The sequence below is a fragment of the Macrobrachium rosenbergii genome, chromosome 37 (assembly GCF_040412425.1).
Source record: "Macrobrachium rosenbergii isolate ZJJX-2024 chromosome 37, ASM4041242v1, whole genome shotgun sequence".
Lineage (NCBI taxonomy): Eukaryota > Metazoa > Arthropoda > Malacostraca > Decapoda > Palaemonidae > Macrobrachium > Macrobrachium rosenbergii.
Window position 1 is genome coordinate 42,557,627 of NC_089777.1, and position 18,029 is coordinate 42,575,655.

Consider the following 18,029-nt stretch of genomic DNA (forward strand, 5'->3'; position numbering starts at 1 on the left):
TTTGAAGGGAGATGTGCTCTCATTCCCCCAAAATACAGTTGCACTGAAAGTTGCAAAGCAAGTTGTGACCTCTTTGGAATAGTAGGGAGAATTTGTTTTCTGTCCTATCTTCATGCATTCTTTGACTGAAAGAAGAAAAAAAAAACACCAGTGATGTTCTCATGCTACCCATCACTGCCATGACTACTGTAGAGGTGATTAGATTTCTGAGACTAGCATTTGAATAATTCATGTGGACATAGTATTCCTCTTGATGATAATACTGTCATATCGAAGTCATCAAACTTCTTTTTATGTAATCAACACAAATAGTGGCAGAAAGCAAAATTTTCCCGTGAACCATGGGAACAAATATTATTCAATCTTCAAATCTCATACACTTTCCAAATATAGTGGACACCTCCTCATGGCTTATCCAGTGCAGATCATTACAGTGGGTAATATGCACCTGTAATTCAAATATAAAGAACCAAGAAGTAAAACATTAAGGTTGTACCCTGAAGATTTCTTAATATTCAGATGTACTAAATCATTCTTGGAAGAGGCACACCTGTAGATGCATTCTCAAGTACCAAACTACACCACATTCATGTGATGAAATGAACTGATGTTTTCCTGTATCATCACTTGCACAAGTACATACTTGCTTGGATATACAGTACAGGTACTATCATTCATCCAGATGTGTCTTTGACACTAGTGAAGGCATTCAAATGCAAAGGGCAAAAAAAAAAAAAAAAAAAAAAGTTTCTCTATTCATTTCAAAATGATAAACCTTACCAGCCTAAAGTATATTTAAAGATGCTTTACTTCTAATACAAAATTATCATACATTACTGTTGCCATATAAGTCTGTTCATGAAGAAAGAGTAAAAACTGTATATAATGGTGCTCTGAAATAATCTCCAACCTGAGTACACCATAACAGGTTGAAGGGAGTGAATCTGCCATGTCTCTATACAAAGTGCATTAAAGATACTATAGTGGTTCTCCCCCTTGAAAAGCTGTTGACAAATTCATATACAACTATCCTCCACTCTTGCTTAAGTTAGCACTTGTATTCCTCTGTAGTGTTATCTAAAAAAATATACTAAAAAATCTTTTTAAACATGCTTTTATTAAAATGAACAAAAAGAAAAAAAATATTTTGAGACACACCAGGATTTCCTAACAATTAATCATGTCTACAAAAATAAAAGTGTGGGCCCAAACATGGAAGGAAATGCTACAAGAAAATAATTTTTTTATTTCTTGTAGCATTTTCCCCCATGTTTGAGCCCCATGCTTTTATTTTTATTGACATGATTAATTGTCAGCATTATACATACAATGAATATCACTCACTAATTTATTAAAAAAACATTTTCCACAAAACCACTACAAATTTACAAGAATATTTAGTACCTTACTCCATTAACAAACAATGCACTTCAATATTCATGGAATGTTGGCAGATGTTTACAGCAATAACTTTAATATACAGGTGTACCCGTAAATTACACCGTCTTATAATGTGCTATATGTATGGGCTGCTTTAAATTGTGCATGATAAAAACATAATAAATTAGACTACCTGATAATAAATTTACAGATACCACAGAAATCTAGCAGCACCTTATGTTCAAAAAGTAGAATAAGTACAGAACAAACAATGAGTATCTTTCTTGCACTTAAAATTAGGGAAAAACATTGCACATGGTATATATAGCTGCAAATTCATATATGCAATACACACAAACTGAAAAAATATTGTCATTTTTAGACTCTAAATAACACCCAAGTTTAACATTAAATTCACACAACGCTTCTCAAACTGCAACAACAATAAGGAATGTACATGTACACTTTTAAAAACCAGAAAGATTGCAACCATACTATAATCATTACATAGGTTAGTAAGGTTTATAATTGTATAACTATTATATGTAGAACATGAGTAGAATGTACAATTTTCTCATTTCTTATACTTTCAAATAATCTTTTTTATAAAATGGAGAAACAGGAATCATTTCAACTCTGCTTATCAGACTTCCAAATAACAATTTTCCTGTTAACTCAAGTATCTGGAAATCCAAAATACTTTACATTGTGGCTTGCTTATTTATAATGAAGAAATTTTATACATAACATAACGAAAATCTGCAATCATCAATTCCAGTGATCATCAAACAACTCTCAAGTATATGGACATAACTAAGTTTCATGTTTCAAAAATTAAAGCCTTTGGTTAAAATCCTTAACTTTGCAATAGCATGAATTTTCATAAAAATATTGATTCAGATTTATCAGTGCGCTAGTAAATGAAAGTATCAGTATTTGTGTAGTGTACTGGAATTACGCTGAAACAGTACTCTGAAAAGTTACTATAAAATACAGGTATATTGTTTCCACAATGCAATTTTGTGTCTGGCAGTGAATAACTGTTAGTAGAGCAGAAATTTCATATTCAGTATAAGGCACGCCCTCAAGATGATTTACATTTGATGGTACCAGAAAAATTTGAGAAAGCTTAAAAGTTACAAACTTTTGCCTATACCAGTATTAAAACAGCAAACTTAGTTATAAATGATTTGTTTAACCAGACCTCTGAACTCTTTTAGGGTTCTTCTCGGGCTGGGAGCAAAAGGGTAAAAATATCTCATCTTATAGATGGGGTAATACCATGCTTTATCAAATGTACCATCCTGATTCAGAATTGCATCTGACTCTTTAAGTATTCCATTATTGTAATAATTCAGAGTTTGATTCATTTTGATGAGTTTGACCATCTGTTTAGTGACCTGATTAATGATAAAAATTACCAACCCTGATAGCAAGGACGGAGTTATACTCAAGTGCTTACTGGTACAAATTTTTCAATCGTATATAGAGCAAACATTCTCTTATAATTAAAATGTTGCATAACACTTATGAATATCTTACATGTTAGACACAATCACAGACAACACTGTACAAGTCTCTTAAAAGCAAAGGAATGCATGGAATGAAAATTTACAAGTTACATTTCTTAGGAAACAAAAATATTTACTTATGAATCCATTTATTTGTGCTACATTTTTGAACTAGTAAGAAATAATGCTGAACATAGATGCTGTATAACTTTTTCAGAAAATATTCAGCAGTATACCTACCAATTTAATACCAAATACCACATCAATATCACAGTCCATACTGCAATCACAGAGGAAGCTCATTTTAAAGTACAAATGGGAAAATTGCTCTCCTATGCTTTGGATAATCTTTAAAAGTGCCGACATACCAAGAATGATTCATCAATGCCACCTGGATCTGTGAAATAAAATAAAGTAAACTATTATTAAACTTGAGAAACACAGAGAGTACACTCAATGCCAATTCTAGAACATAATTTTGCACTGGTTCTAGGATAATGTCAGTGCACTTGCATAATTATATGAATAAACTCAACTAATTTTGCCATTCATATTCACAAAGCTTACTTAATAATCTTATAGGTTAGTTAAAACACTACAATCTAAACTGACTTATGGCTGTCATGTAAGACAAGGATTATAAGGAAATACAGTACTGTATGGTATTTTACCTAATTTTCTTAACACCATCTGCTATATTTTCATGACATTATTGTATTTCATCTTATTTTCTTAACGGCTTCTGTTATATTTTCATGTCACTATTCCCCAGTGTAAATATTCCAACTTTATCTTGGTTCACTGTAAACCCATTACAATGTTTATATGTATCCATTCTGTTACACAAAACTGTGACACACATAAGAGCTTGTAAATAAAATATAATTTTGTTTTCTCGAAACAATACACATTACAATAAAAAGGATTGTCACTAGATCATTGAATCACACTTCTAGAACCTTGTAAGGCTCACCTCAAGGATTCATTCTTCAATGTGAGTGCAAAACCAGAGCTAGATAAAATTAATGAAGTTGAACAGCAAGGTAGGGAGAACCCAAAGAGAAAAGCTGAAATGTGAAAGGTAAAAAGCAAGCCTTCCTTCCTGGCCAAATGAATACTCCAAAAATATGTCAGTACTGCCTATAAAGTGTTACAGGGCACTCAGCAGACAATGATGAAAGCAATCAACATTAACCCAAAACATTATATTACCCAAGCCTTTTTCTCCAACATTTTATCACTAGGTTACTCAAGAAAAAATTTAATCTTCTTAAAAGTATTCAAAAATAAAATGTAAAAAATTAAACTTGCTTTTCACATATACCTGTATAAATATATGATAAAAAGAAAATATTCATAAAAGAGTAATTGGTATACCCATGTAACATGGAAGTACAGTATATGTAACATTGTAAGATACCTGTTACAATACTGAAATTATTGCTTAGCATAAATAACATACCTGGTTTGAGAGGACCCATATGGTGACAACTAGCCAGCCAGTATGACCCTGCAGAACAATGAGTATTCCAATGTACACTAGTACTTCAGCAAACATGTGAGGACAAGATAAATACTCAAACATACCACCTTCTGGCATTTTATGCTCATGTTTTACATGTTCCCCTGGAAAAATGTACAAACATTAATAAGAAGAGCAATACAAGTGTAAAAATGTAACATAAAACTTTGATATATTTTTAGAAGACTGATTCAAAAACATATTGGCTCTACTGCACATGGTAACACAATCTATCTCAACCATTGTGTACTGGCTGCTTGATACGCAGAGCCTGTGCTGGCAACAGCAAAACATTTAAGGAAATTTTCACACTAAAGCAAATGCTAAATTTAAAATGCTGACTGAATGTCTTCATTTCGTTCAAAATCTCTGATAATTTCTGCCATTTTAGTATACCAAATCTGAGACTAAATCAGCTGAATCAATGTGCATTTTAAGTCCACCAAAATAGACAAAATAAACTAATAAGCCTTATTCAATTCTTAAGAAATAGATCTTTGAAAACATAATAATAAAAAGGGAGTATGAAAACATAACAAAAAGGGAGTACAGTACAAATTTAAAGGTGATAAACAACATAATAATTAAATAATTACTGGGTAAACCTTCAGTGAATAACAGTATAGCAATATAAAATCAACTTTATGTTACAACAATATTTTTAGTTGTTTCACAAGCAAAAGAAAAAAAAATCCTTTTTCCTGCAAAGGCATGTTAGTCATGAAACCTACGAGGGACCATATATGACAACTACTAATAAGCTAAAATAATAGAAAAATGTAGCTGTCAAGATTACTTCAGTACCATGTTAGAATAACAGAACTAAAATAAATGGAGGGCAGGTTATTAAAAAATAGTTTACTATAACATTACGACTTTTAGTAAACCGACACCCCACCTTTACAAAACATGAAAAAATCTTTTCCCTTCTACAATTATCGATGCACTACATGAACAGTACGCCCAATTTATATGTGCAAACACTGAATGTTATCTGTCATGACATGCAGAATTAGCATCACGATTTTCAGCAATTTACTCATTTACTATACCATTCTGTCTGGAAAGTTAACACAAAATCTATAAATCTTACCTGAATTTTTCCGTAGCCCAGCCAATTTATGGAGGCTCTGGTGCTGCATGGTAAAACCAATGATATATAAAACAAAACCTAATACATGGTGGGCTTGTAAGGCAGTGATAGCAATATCAGGACCTGAGGGAAAAATTTTCACACGGTAAATATATCTGATAACCATTCCATAACCAAAACAACAAACAGTGGATACATAAATAAAAATATCTTTTAAGAAATTAAAATTAAATTAGTATGCATTTTCTTGTTTAACACTGCCCTGTTCTTTGTTTTATAAAGTATAATATTACTGCATCATCCATAATGTAGTAGCTAATAGTCACAATGCATAAAATATTTGTAGCACGATATTGTGCCATTTACAATTATGAAAGGTTGATGATATCTTTTTTAAGGTTTTCAGGTTTAATTTTTTTAACTTAACTCTTCATGCTAAGTAATTTTAAAGATTCAAGTACCCCTGGGCCCTCTGATGGCACTGTTCTGGCACAGATGACGACCACTGCTCCAGCACAGATCATATCTTCTAGCATGGAAAGGGACAATTCTCTGGGTAATCCAAATAATCCAAATCAGAGTGGTATTAAAACCTTAATACCTTATAAAACTCCCAAAAAGAGTAAATACCGACATGGCCCAACCTTGACTCACTTTGACTCCCTCTTTGGGAGTGGAAGTTGGTCAAGGTTTCTAACCATGGAAGCTGACCAAAATATTTCAGCTTTAAAACTAGAAAATTATTTATTAAACAGACATTCAACGACAGATATGTCGTTCAGACAAATAGTTAGTTAGTTATAAATGATTAGTTTAACCAGACCTCTGAACTCTTTTAGGGTTCTTCTTGGGCTGGGAGTTCAGACAAATAAAGTAAAAAACTTGGCTCATAGAAGCCACAACCAAAAGTCAGTCCGAGGACTATTTGTCTGAGAAATATAGACAGTATTAACATAAAAGTGAAAAAACATGATACTATGAACAGCATTCAGGGTACCATTTTACTTCCTGAAAACAACAATGAACCAGTCGATAAGAAAATGCTATTGAACTATCTCAAAAAAAGATACCCAAAGGTCCAAGATTGTGAGGTATATGCTGTACCAAGTAAAAATAGCAAAAATAAAATTTCCCTCAAAAAATAAAAATTTTAGGCCATAATAGAGAGTTAAGACCCTATGTCCCAAAGCCACTGCAGTGTCAAAATTGCAGTAAGTATGGGCACACAAAGAAAAATTGTCATACTGGACCAGTATGCACTTATTGTGGGTCTACTGAACATAGCAAAGTGGAAGTGCAGTGAACCTAAGTGTGTAAACTGTGGGCAGAATCATCATGCAAGATCCAAAGAATGCATGTGTTACACATACAATACGGAATTAAAAATACTACAAGAACGAACAGGGATGTCTATAAAAGAGGCTAAGTTGGAATTAAAAGTGAGAGGAATTCAAGATCCGTCTAAGAAACATACATATTCTTCAATAACAAGGGCAAATAATGAAGCAAAAATGCAAACAGAGAGAAGTAACAGAGCACAGAAAAGTAAATCTCAAGAAGTTAGTAATTTAGAAATAAAAAATAAAATGGTAAAGAATAAAGAAACGGGTACAAAGGATATGGATAATATTTTATTAAATTCATTTAAAATATTAATGCAAATAGAAACAGGAGGATGCTACTACGGAAGTAACAGAGGAGGGTCGTGATGGACTGGAAATTAAAGATATAAAAAGGCCTTTGGAGAGAACACTACCCAAAACGAAGAAGCCAACTATTATCAGAGAAATGTCAGTTAAACCAAAGATAAAGGAGATGAAAAAGGAACAAAAACAAAAACAAGCTAAGAATATACCTTTATCTACTATAATAATAGTAAAACCTATGAAGGCAGAAGTCAGAAACACTGAAGAAGTGAAAGAGAACCATACCATAGATAACAGTGATTATGTCAAAGGAGAAGAGATTACTCCATCTCCAGTAATTTGTACAAAGCAAATGAAAAAAGAAATATACATGATAATACTTGTGGATGTAATGATTGTTTCATTGAATTATACAAAAACATAACAAAAGATGGTTTAACAAACATTATAAGAAATTTTATAAAATACAGAAAAAAAGAAACCACAGATTTGAGTAACCATGAAACGTGCATGTGCACTGAGTACTTAGTAATTATAAAGAAAAATAAATGAATGTCGTGAGTAAATTATTAGAAAAAATCCAAATTGATAGTACAAATAGAGTAAAACTTGACCGCTATAACAAAATATTTTCAATAGTTATATTATACAATGGAATGTAAATGGTCTGCAGACCAGATTACACCTAGGAGAATTACAACGGTTATTAAAAGAATATGAACCGATGATATTATGTTTACAACATGTCAACAAAATATCAACAATCGGTAAATATACCTTAGCATCATCACGAGAGGAAGAAGGAAATTTAGGTACTGCTATATATGTACATAACAAAGTATGTTATGACAAAGAACCTGTAAACTTTACTGATCTGCAAATATCGAGTATTAGAATATGAAAAAAAAAACAATAATTATGTAATTCATAATTTATACAACCAACCTAAAAAAAATTATGACTTTGACAAACTCAAAGAATTACTTAATAATGCCAAGGATCCTACAGCAATAGTAGGTGATTTTAATGACCACAACCCGATATGGGACTGTAATTGTACAGACTCAAATAGAGCAGGAAGTAAAATAGAAGAATTCCTAGATTCATATGACATGTGTTGTATAAATGATAATGAAATCAGCACATATTTTTCTAAAACACATGGAACATTTTCCTCAATCAACTTAACTCTATGTACAACAAACATAGTAGACAGATTGGAGTGGAATACGGTTGACGACTTGCATACAAATGACCATTTCCCAATATTAATTTTATTATTACAAAATAATCCCATCAAACATGTCCCTCAATATAATATTTATAAAGCAGATTGGGAGCAATATGAATTCCACACTAGGAATATCCCGCCATTCAAATATTTAAAAGACCATAATGAAGCTAATAAATTTCTTGTTGATTTCATTACAAATGCTGCTGATAATACCAAAATCCAGATTTAATAAAAATAAAACACCAAATTGGAAGACAATTAGATAATCTGAATAGAAAATTCAGTAAAATAAACAAAACATTACCGATATTAGAAGGAACTTTACAAAAACTGACTATATTATTATTAGAAATTGATACATTAAAACCTCTACATAACAAAATATATGCAAAATTTAAAAGAAAAGTAATTCAAGGATGAATCATTTCATGGAGGAAATATGTATCAGACCTCTCTAATAATACCCCATACAAAAAATATGGGAAAAATTCAGGAAAATAAATGGTACCCATGTTAAACCACCTAAACATAACATAATAAAAGATGGGAAAAAATACTTGATCCTAAAGAAGTAATAGGTGAAAATTTAGCAAATGTAAGTAGTGACAAAAATTTAGATGAGCATTTCCGCACAAGAAAAAATAATATCAAATTAATAACAATAAATTTTGAAACAACGGAAGATATATATTACAATAGAAAATTTAATATGGAAGAGTTAGAATTTGCTCTGCTGAACAGCAATAAATCTGCCCCTGGAGGTGACAGTATTTGTTTTGAAATGATCTGCCATTTAGCACCTTTGGCAAAGACATACTTCTTAGAGTTTTATAGCCATTTATGGCTTCGAAATTTATTTCCTAATGAATGGCGTAAAGCTATAATTATTCCTATCCCCAAACCTGGAAAAAAATCCCAGTAATGTAAATAATTACAGACCAATTTCTTTAACTAGTTGTATATGCAAATTACTAGAAAAAATGGTAAATGCTCGACTAACATGGCACATTTGAAAAAATAAAATTTTGACTCCCATTCAATTTGGGTCACAATGTAACAGATCTACACTGGATTCTCTGTCTAACTTGGAAGACCACATCCGAAGAGCTGTCTTTTTCGACACTGAAAAGGCATATGATACTACATGGAGATATGCAATATTAAAAACACTACATAAAAACAACATCCGTGGACATTTACCTAGGTTTATCCAGAACTTTCTGACAAACTGCACTTTTCAAGTGAGAATTGATGATGTATTGTCAAGTACATTTCCACTTGAAAATGGTGTTCCACAAGGAAGCGTCCTTAGTGGCACACTGTTTACTTTAGCAATAAATAATATCAGTAATAATCTTCCTATTGGTATTAAAAGTAACTTGTATATGGATGATTTTGCCATATATTATTTAGCATCTCGCATAAAACGTGCAGAGCGAATCACTAATAAAACTATAATAAAAATAGATGAATGGGCCTCATCTGTAGGCTTCAAATTTTCTATACAAAAGACTCAAGCAGTAATGTTTTATAAAAATAAAAAGTGGAAAAAAGGTGAAGAAGTAGATTTAAAAATCAGAAATCATTCCATACCAATTGGCCAAACAGCAAAACTTTTGGGATTACAGTAATATTCGATACTCACTTGAACTGGAAAGCCCACATAACATACATGAAATCAAAATGTAAAAGAGCATTAAACCTAATTAAAAATCTATCAAACGCTACTTGGGGAGCTGAGAGACATACTGTACTGTATAAAGCAACAGTACTGTCTATCAATGATTATGGAAGTGAAATATATATGGCTCGGCATCAGACGCAACTCTGAAAACGTTGGACCAAGTTCATAATGAAGGCCTTAGAGTATGTTCAGGAGATTTTCGATCATCACCAACATCTTCTTTACAAGTCAAATGTGGTGAACTACCTCTCTCTCTCTCTCTCTCTCTCTCTCTCTCTCTCTCTCTCTCTCTCTCTCTCTCTCTCTCTCTCTCTCTCTCCATAGAGAGCTAGTAACAAATGGGAACAAATGATTCTCTAACCAAAAAATTATTATTTGGATTCAGAGATGTGTTTATAAACAACCATCCACCTCCTTTCCCAATTAGAGCTAGAAGATTGTTTGAGTCGCTAAATATAAATATACAAATACCTTTAATAATAAAATTACCTCCTCCTTGGACAATGCATAAAATGAGAATTTGTACACACTTAAAATATTTATCTAAAAGTTATTCATATACTCCAGAACACCATAGACAACATACAGTAGAACATATAATCCGAAAAGGTCCACATTACGCAATATACACCGACATATCTAAGTCACAATACGGAGTGGGATATGCTGCAGTATCCCAAGACAAAGTGTATGAGTTCTCTCTACCAGATAATGCCTCAATATTTACAGCTGAGTTATGTGCAATAGCATCAGCCATAAAAATAATTAAAGAAATCTCATTCAATAATTTTGTGATTTATAGCGACTCCAGAAACGCTATAAAAGCCATTCAAAGCTATAATCAAAAAAATAATTTTGTACGACAAATTAAGTTTTCACTCCATAAATTGTATAATAATGGAAAAAAAATATTTAATCCCATGTAGGGATTAAAGGAAATGAAAAGGCTGATAAAGCAGCTAAAGAAGCAGTCCACATGACAAGAGCAAATGTAACCATCCCTATTAGTAACTATATAAGATATATAAAAACAATCATTGTAAGTAAATGGCAAAATAAATGGAATGAAGAACCTGAAACTAATAAATTAAAACAGATATAATCCAGTGTTGGAAAGTGGAGTTCGTTATATCAGAGAGAGAGACGCACACAAGTAATTCTGACGCGTCTTTGAATAGGCATACTTGTTCAACACATGGACACTTAATGAACAGTCTATGTGGCCCTCCTCCCAAATGCCCAGTTTGCAAAGTGTTGATAACAATGAAGCATGTACTGTGTGAATGTCCAAAATATAACCTGCAGCGATTATCAAAGTTTGGAAATAGATCAATAAAAGAAATTTTATCAGAATCTTCAACATTCTCAGTAATACCCATTTTAACGTTCATGAGGAGCTGTGATTTAACTGATAAAATATAAAATGTAAATAATAAAAATACGAAAACCTAATGAATTTTAAAACAACTAAATTTTAAAATTTTACTTATTTTGAATTTTAATATCTTTTTAGTGAGTATATAAGGAAACATGAGTATAAATGTATTTATTGTATGATTGTGCACCATTAAGAGAGCGTATGCCTTTGTGCAACTTTTAATTTCATTTTCATTCATTCATCACCATACCGAGTGACCTATTTGGTCCCAGTGCTAGGCTTCTAGCCTAGACCTGTCATTTCATCCAAATCCTTCAGGCCAGCCCTATGAGAGCTGACAGTCAGCTCAGTGGTCTGGTTAAACTTCTTTAATAATAATACAATTATGAAATCCAGGAAATACAGCCCATTGACCTAAACTCCCATCTCAGTAGAAAAGCACATGAAATCAAACTGAAGAAAACTTACAAAACTATTTTCTGTACATAAAAAGAGGAAAGTAGACTACATTACTTAGCTTGTGTCACTTGAACTAAATGTACAACTTTTACATAAAAGCATCTTTGGCCATCTCTTTCTTTATGCTAGACAAAAAAAAAAAAAAAAAAAAAAAAAAGTCAACATAAAGAACAAGTCTGGGAACTGAATGTTACATTTTACTGTTCATTATTTTTGTGTCTCTCATTTTAAAATATGAAATTTCTAGATGTTCAGTCACCAAAACTATTAAATGACTATCATTATCATCTTTACATTGATTACTGCTTATTTACTGTTCTCTCATTTGATTTATAACTAGCTTATTTATAGAAATGTAAGTAGCACAAAGATTTGGTGAAATATAAACACTTACTGTCATTATCAAAACCAGGGGCTTCTGCAATCATTAAAGCAATGGCCCCGATGTAATGAGTGTGACCAACTAAGTAATGAAGAATATTCATATGGCTTGAGCTGAATACACTCACACACAGGTTTTCATATAATCTTCTGAATATGTGAAGCATCAGCAATAGTAGACTAACTCCTGCGTCTGTTGCGCTAACTGCAATAAAAATAATGTTGAAATAGCCATGGTGAAGATAATTACTAGAAGAATTTTTCAATCAGTAAACTTCATAAATAGGATTTTTAAGACATAAATATATAAACACTAAATTATACTAACCTGTAGATTTCCTGTGCTGGACAGTAAGAACATCTAAAGTAAAACTTGTCCAGTGTGATAGAGGGTTTCCCATAGTATAAATGCTCCACATCTGAAGAGCTGTCATGGTAATAACCACAGATGCAGTAATGTAAAAGTGAAAAAACCATCTGCAAAAAATCCAACGAATGAATGACCACTCTCAGCTTACTCTATCTTTTACTTCCAAAATATTATAACTGCATAAGTATAAACACTTATACTTATCTGGGTAGAATAACTATCAGTAATATGCATTCCATTAAAAATAATATTAAATAAAAATCATCACTCCAGCCAAATCATATCAGTTTTTTTAACATCATCATCTATTCAACTAAGTCCCTCTAATTCCTCAGGTCACAAGATTTATGGTAGGAGTTATAAGTGCTACAGTAGATTTGTTGGTTCATGACCTCATGAACCAACAAATCCACTATACCACTTATAACTCCTACCATAAATGTTAAAATCAAACATGTGCTTTGCTAGAGAAGTAAAACAGAACGAGAATTTACACACCCTTTGGAGAACACAAACAAATGATCACCACAAATTTGTTACAGTATCCCTTGGGAGAACTTGTAACAACAACAGTAATATAAACCAGCTGCAATTTGCAGGGAACACACCTAGCAACATTAGATTACCTCCCATCCTAACATGGTCATACCCTAAATTAGCCAAAGTTTCTGCCCAAAATCTCTAGTAGAAAACTGATAAAACCAAGTCAGGTACTGGTAAAATTTTCTCCATCTGCACCTCAGCATGGTCAGTTTGTACCATACTTACCAATAGCCTAAATATGCTTTGCCTATCGGCAGTCTACAAGTTTAAACGTGCATAACTAAATTGCAAAAGAGAATTTTTAGTTTAGTATAAGTGGCAGTATATAGAAAGTTAAGGGGGATCCAAAAGGGTGAAACCCCTATTCTGGTAAATTACTCCTGACTGGAACAGTATAGGCTGTGATGTATTCGTGGTAAATATTAACAGTTCATTCTAAAATGGATGAAACATACTATTCTATTAGCTTTTGACATGATTTTGATTATTTGGTATTGTATCATCAGCAATGCTTGGTTAACCTACTACAGTTACCCCTAAATTTATCAATAATGGGGACCTCCAGTGGAAAACCAGGGTTCTCAAGTGACAGGAAGGAAAAACAATGAGTGGAAAACAGGAATATACAGTATCCTACACCTTCTTAACATAGCTTATGTAACCCGACCATAAATGTACGGCTTCTCACTGTTTGTTACATTCAGGGGTTGTGTAATGGGTTAATCAATTTACTGCAAATTTGTCCAACTCACATAAAAAACTATCAGAAAACCCATACAGTATTTATTTAGTTACAGAATCAACTGTGTTGTTGAAAATTACTGAATAACTCCTCATAACAACGGATAAGCAAAGTTGTACTTCAGCTTCAGGGATGAAGGAATAGAAATAAGTTTATTCACTTGTGCGTGTGCACGCACACACACAAGTAGAGACTAATTATATATCAACACTGAGACGGAAGCATCATGGTGCCACCATTACACATGCGCATTCAGGCTAGTAATGTATGAAAGCACTAATATTACATAACTGAATGAAAAAAGAGCATTCTAGAACAGGTTATGTAACACAGCACTGGTGCAACTGTGAAATGATGTTATGAGTTGCACCAAATCTTACCCATGGAAAGAGAGCGGAACTGGGAACCCTGTTATGATAGATGAGCAGATCTAAAATGTGGCAGAGCATTTGCTATCCTGGGGCCACACTGGGCCTCGAAACAAGCTTGCTTCGGAATATCAGTTAAAAAGTACAGTAATTGCGCCTCACAAAACTGAGAAAGCTAGACTAATACAGTAGTAAATGAACTGCCCCATAGTTGAATGAACAAAATTACATAGGTACAGCTGTATGCAGCAAAAACATACACACTAACAAGAAAACTGAAGGAGATTTGTAAAGATGTGACCACAGAATGTTAAGACTCATGGCCAGGATACAGGGAGAAGATCGTATAATAAATGAGGGATTGGCGGAGAGATGTAGTATCCAGAGGCTCAGGCAAACAGACTGAAATCTCAGACTGAGAGAGTATGGATATGTGATGTGAAAGAATAATATGTTATTAGAAGGAATGAAAAATAATTTGTCTGGTCAGCAGTTGGGGAGGTAACAAGACCAAGGCCCTGGAAATCATGGGAAAAATGGTATATAAAGACCTAGCCTGATAAGAATCCAGGCAGAAAGAGTACAGGACAGAATGGAGTGAGAGAGATCTCCTGGTAGTAACTAGCCTATCACATTTTTCTTTTTGCCAGAAATATAAAGTGAAAATGCAGAAAACTTTTAGGTACTAAATTATTGTGAGCTTTACTTATTGCAGCATAACTTGAGGAATTTCATTCTACTTTAGGTTACATAAGGTGTTTAATACATCTCTGATATTTCAAAAGCTGCCACTAATTTAAATCAACACAAAGGTGGATTTCCCAACAGTTTTTGATGTACAATATTTCTGTTTATTTTGACATTGATTTCTCTCTAGATTTAAATGTCCATCTGCAACACTGGCAAATACCAGGCCTACCACCTTGAGGTTATGTTATCAAACTGTATGGTGTCTAAAGGGAAGTGACGAAAAACTGGCGAACTAGGTTAGGTAAGAAGATATGTATCCCTATAAATGTTGCTTTTATGTTTATGGTGCTCAGTGTCCATTTGTCTCAGGATCCATGGGTCAAATCCAACCATTCAGGCAGGACCCAGCATCCTAGGTTAAGCTAGGATGAACCCCTGTATTGCATTCTGTGATTCATGGGGCTCTTGGTCAAGTTAGGCTGGATTGACAGGGGGATTGGGGCCATCCCACCCCTATTCAGGAAGGACCTGACATCTATGTTAGATAGCCTAATGAGTTACCAAGGTATTTCCAACAGAAATGAATGCTAAAATCATTAGAAAAAAAAACTATCAGAAAAACCCTATTTTAATTGTGAATTAAGTTATGGGCAATTTATAAAACTTACCAATGATAAAAAATAATACTGTACAATGAAGAATGTTTCAAAATATGCAAGTGCAGCTTAACTACACTGGCTGCCTCACTGTCTTTAATGTGGATAAAATATTCATTCGTGACAGTTGGCTAGTTATTAACCAACAATTTCATCGATTTCTCAGTGAGAGAATGAATTTCATGTGTTTATGTGTATGGCATTTATTTATTTTTTATACTTATAGTAGATATTTTGATAATCTAAGGTGTAATTTATTTAACCTCTGTATATTGCTATCTATAAACTAGGCCTAGTCTAGCTTAGGTCGATTTATTAAATTTTTTATTTTTATTTCCTGTGTACCACTGGGCAAGAATTATATAGCTGTTAATAATTTTAAAAAATTGCTGTTAAACTTCATTATTTGCATATTTGTTTTATAAAAAAATTGTATTTTGGTTAAATTAATAGCACGTTCATTAAAATGCACCTGTGACCATATGCTAGTTTCTCACATGCAAACATAGCATCAAAGGCAGCATATGTACTTTAAAATCTATTCATATAAGCAATGATAATTTTTTTTGCTGTAAAGAGTAACCTAGCCAAACTGCTGTCCTTTTCCTCAAGTTTAAAACACCCTGAAAATTTTTTGCCATAATTCTACAAAAAAGAAAAAAAAGCTGGGCAGGGCCTTGTCTATTAACAGCACCTTGGGGATAAATATTAAAACATAAAACGTTGGTACATTTCTCAAATTATTTCACCTGCACTGCAATATATAGCCTTTTCTATATTAGCCAGTGAAAAAATTTTACTAATAAGGGATAAGTGGGTAATTCTACTCGTAAAGTCTGGTTTGGTTAGGTCAGGACACAGCATTCTAGAAAGGTTAAGATTTTTGGTTGGCGGAAACGATTCTACGGAAACCGACCAGGTGGGTGGTTTTTCGGGTGGTGTTGGACACCCTGAACATCTTTTCTTCTTGGTAATTTTTTTATTTGGCCCTATTGTTAAGGAAGTACTGGCTGGTACCGGCGATCGGCAAACACGTCGGCTATTGCCTAATCTCCATGCGGATCTCTTCTGTAGAATTGTCTTTTTTCAAGTAAAACGCTGAGATAGCCTAGACCTGTTCTAACGTGTCAGTTAAAACTATACCCCAAAGGCTGCATCTTGACAACTTACCTTTTTGGGACTTCCATCATCGAGATGATTTTCCACGGTCGAGCATCATGTGCCATTTTTCCAAATTTGAAGGCTTGTAGAAAAAAGTCAGGAACGGGAATTTGCTTCGAAAAATGAACGGCCAATCCACTCACACTGATCACCAGTGTATAGAAAGTGAACATTAATATACAAAGATTCCATTCGAAGAGAAAATCTATAACGTAACTGAACAAATCCATCTTGAATTTTTCAGGCGGCCAGAAGTCCTACGCAACTTTACGGGAGTTCTTCACCACACATTGTTTACATATATTGAAGAGTCGGGGAGCCATACGTTCAATCATACCACCAAGAGAAACGTTCTGTGAAAGTGCTATTTAAAACATATTTCCATATATTTACATTACGTTTATAATGCCCATATAAACTTCAGTTTTCACTTTTATTTCAGTTCATACTATGAATTACCATTTCTACGTACGTATTACGTAGAGTCGATAGTAATTTTCGTTTCCAGTGCCTGGTATTAATCAAGATAACCATTTTCTTCCAACAAAATATGGCAATAAAGAAAACGTAACCACTAACTGATTTTATGGTAAACAAAGTTATATGTCCATTTTAAGACGTTTTTGTTGAAGATTTAGCTGGCTGTGTTTGCACGGGACATTTTCCCCAAATATTACCGAGTACCGAGACCTTTCCCTGAAAAAAAAAAAAAAAACGGAACACCATATCTTAAAAATTAACCATAGAATTTTTTTGAAAATAATCTCAGGATTTCCCACACCCAAATTACTATTTATCCTATCAACCTAACCTAATCTAACCTAGGGGCGTGGCAAAAAAAAATCGGGGCTAGTGCAATACTAGTATATATCTCGGGAATTTGCTGCCCGGGAGCAGATAGCTAATCATAATGCTATAAAGATGGATGCAGTGAAGTGGACATTTAGCAGTGGTTTTCAGCACTGACATCGAATTCTTTGTATGATGATATGGCCATGAATTAGAAAAAATGTCAAACACACTAAGATCTCTTTGGTGGGCGGATGAACACCTTATTTTTATGATGAAGTAAGATTTTCAGAGTATATTCATGAGTTTAAAACTGACATTAAAACATCTTTGATTTGGGGGTATTTTCTCGAAAACCTAATTTTTTTTATAAAACAAAGAAATGACATTAATTTTTACCTGCGCTGCCAAACCTGTTTCCG

The 18,029-nt window shown here is 33.1% G+C and overlaps 1 protein-coding gene across 1 annotated transcript; it reads right to left on the reverse strand.

The window, feature by feature from the left end:
• Nucleotides 1–1,098: 1,098 nt before the first annotated feature.
• Nucleotides 1,099–17,359, reverse strand: LOC136825526 (polyprenol reductase). The gene is made up of 6 exons (XM_067082101.1): nt 16,828–17,359; nt 12,617–12,765; nt 12,302–12,493; nt 5,507–5,629; nt 4,354–4,517; nt 1,099–3,288 (listed from the first exon to the last, which is right to left on the reverse strand). Exons 1-6 carry the CDS (start codon nt 17,046–17,048, stop codon nt 3,196–3,198), a joined length of 942 nt encoding a protein of 313 aa, XP_066938202.1. The 5' UTR covers nt 17,049–17,359; the 3' UTR covers nt 1,099–3,195.
• Nucleotides 17,360–18,029: the final 670 nt, after the last annotated feature.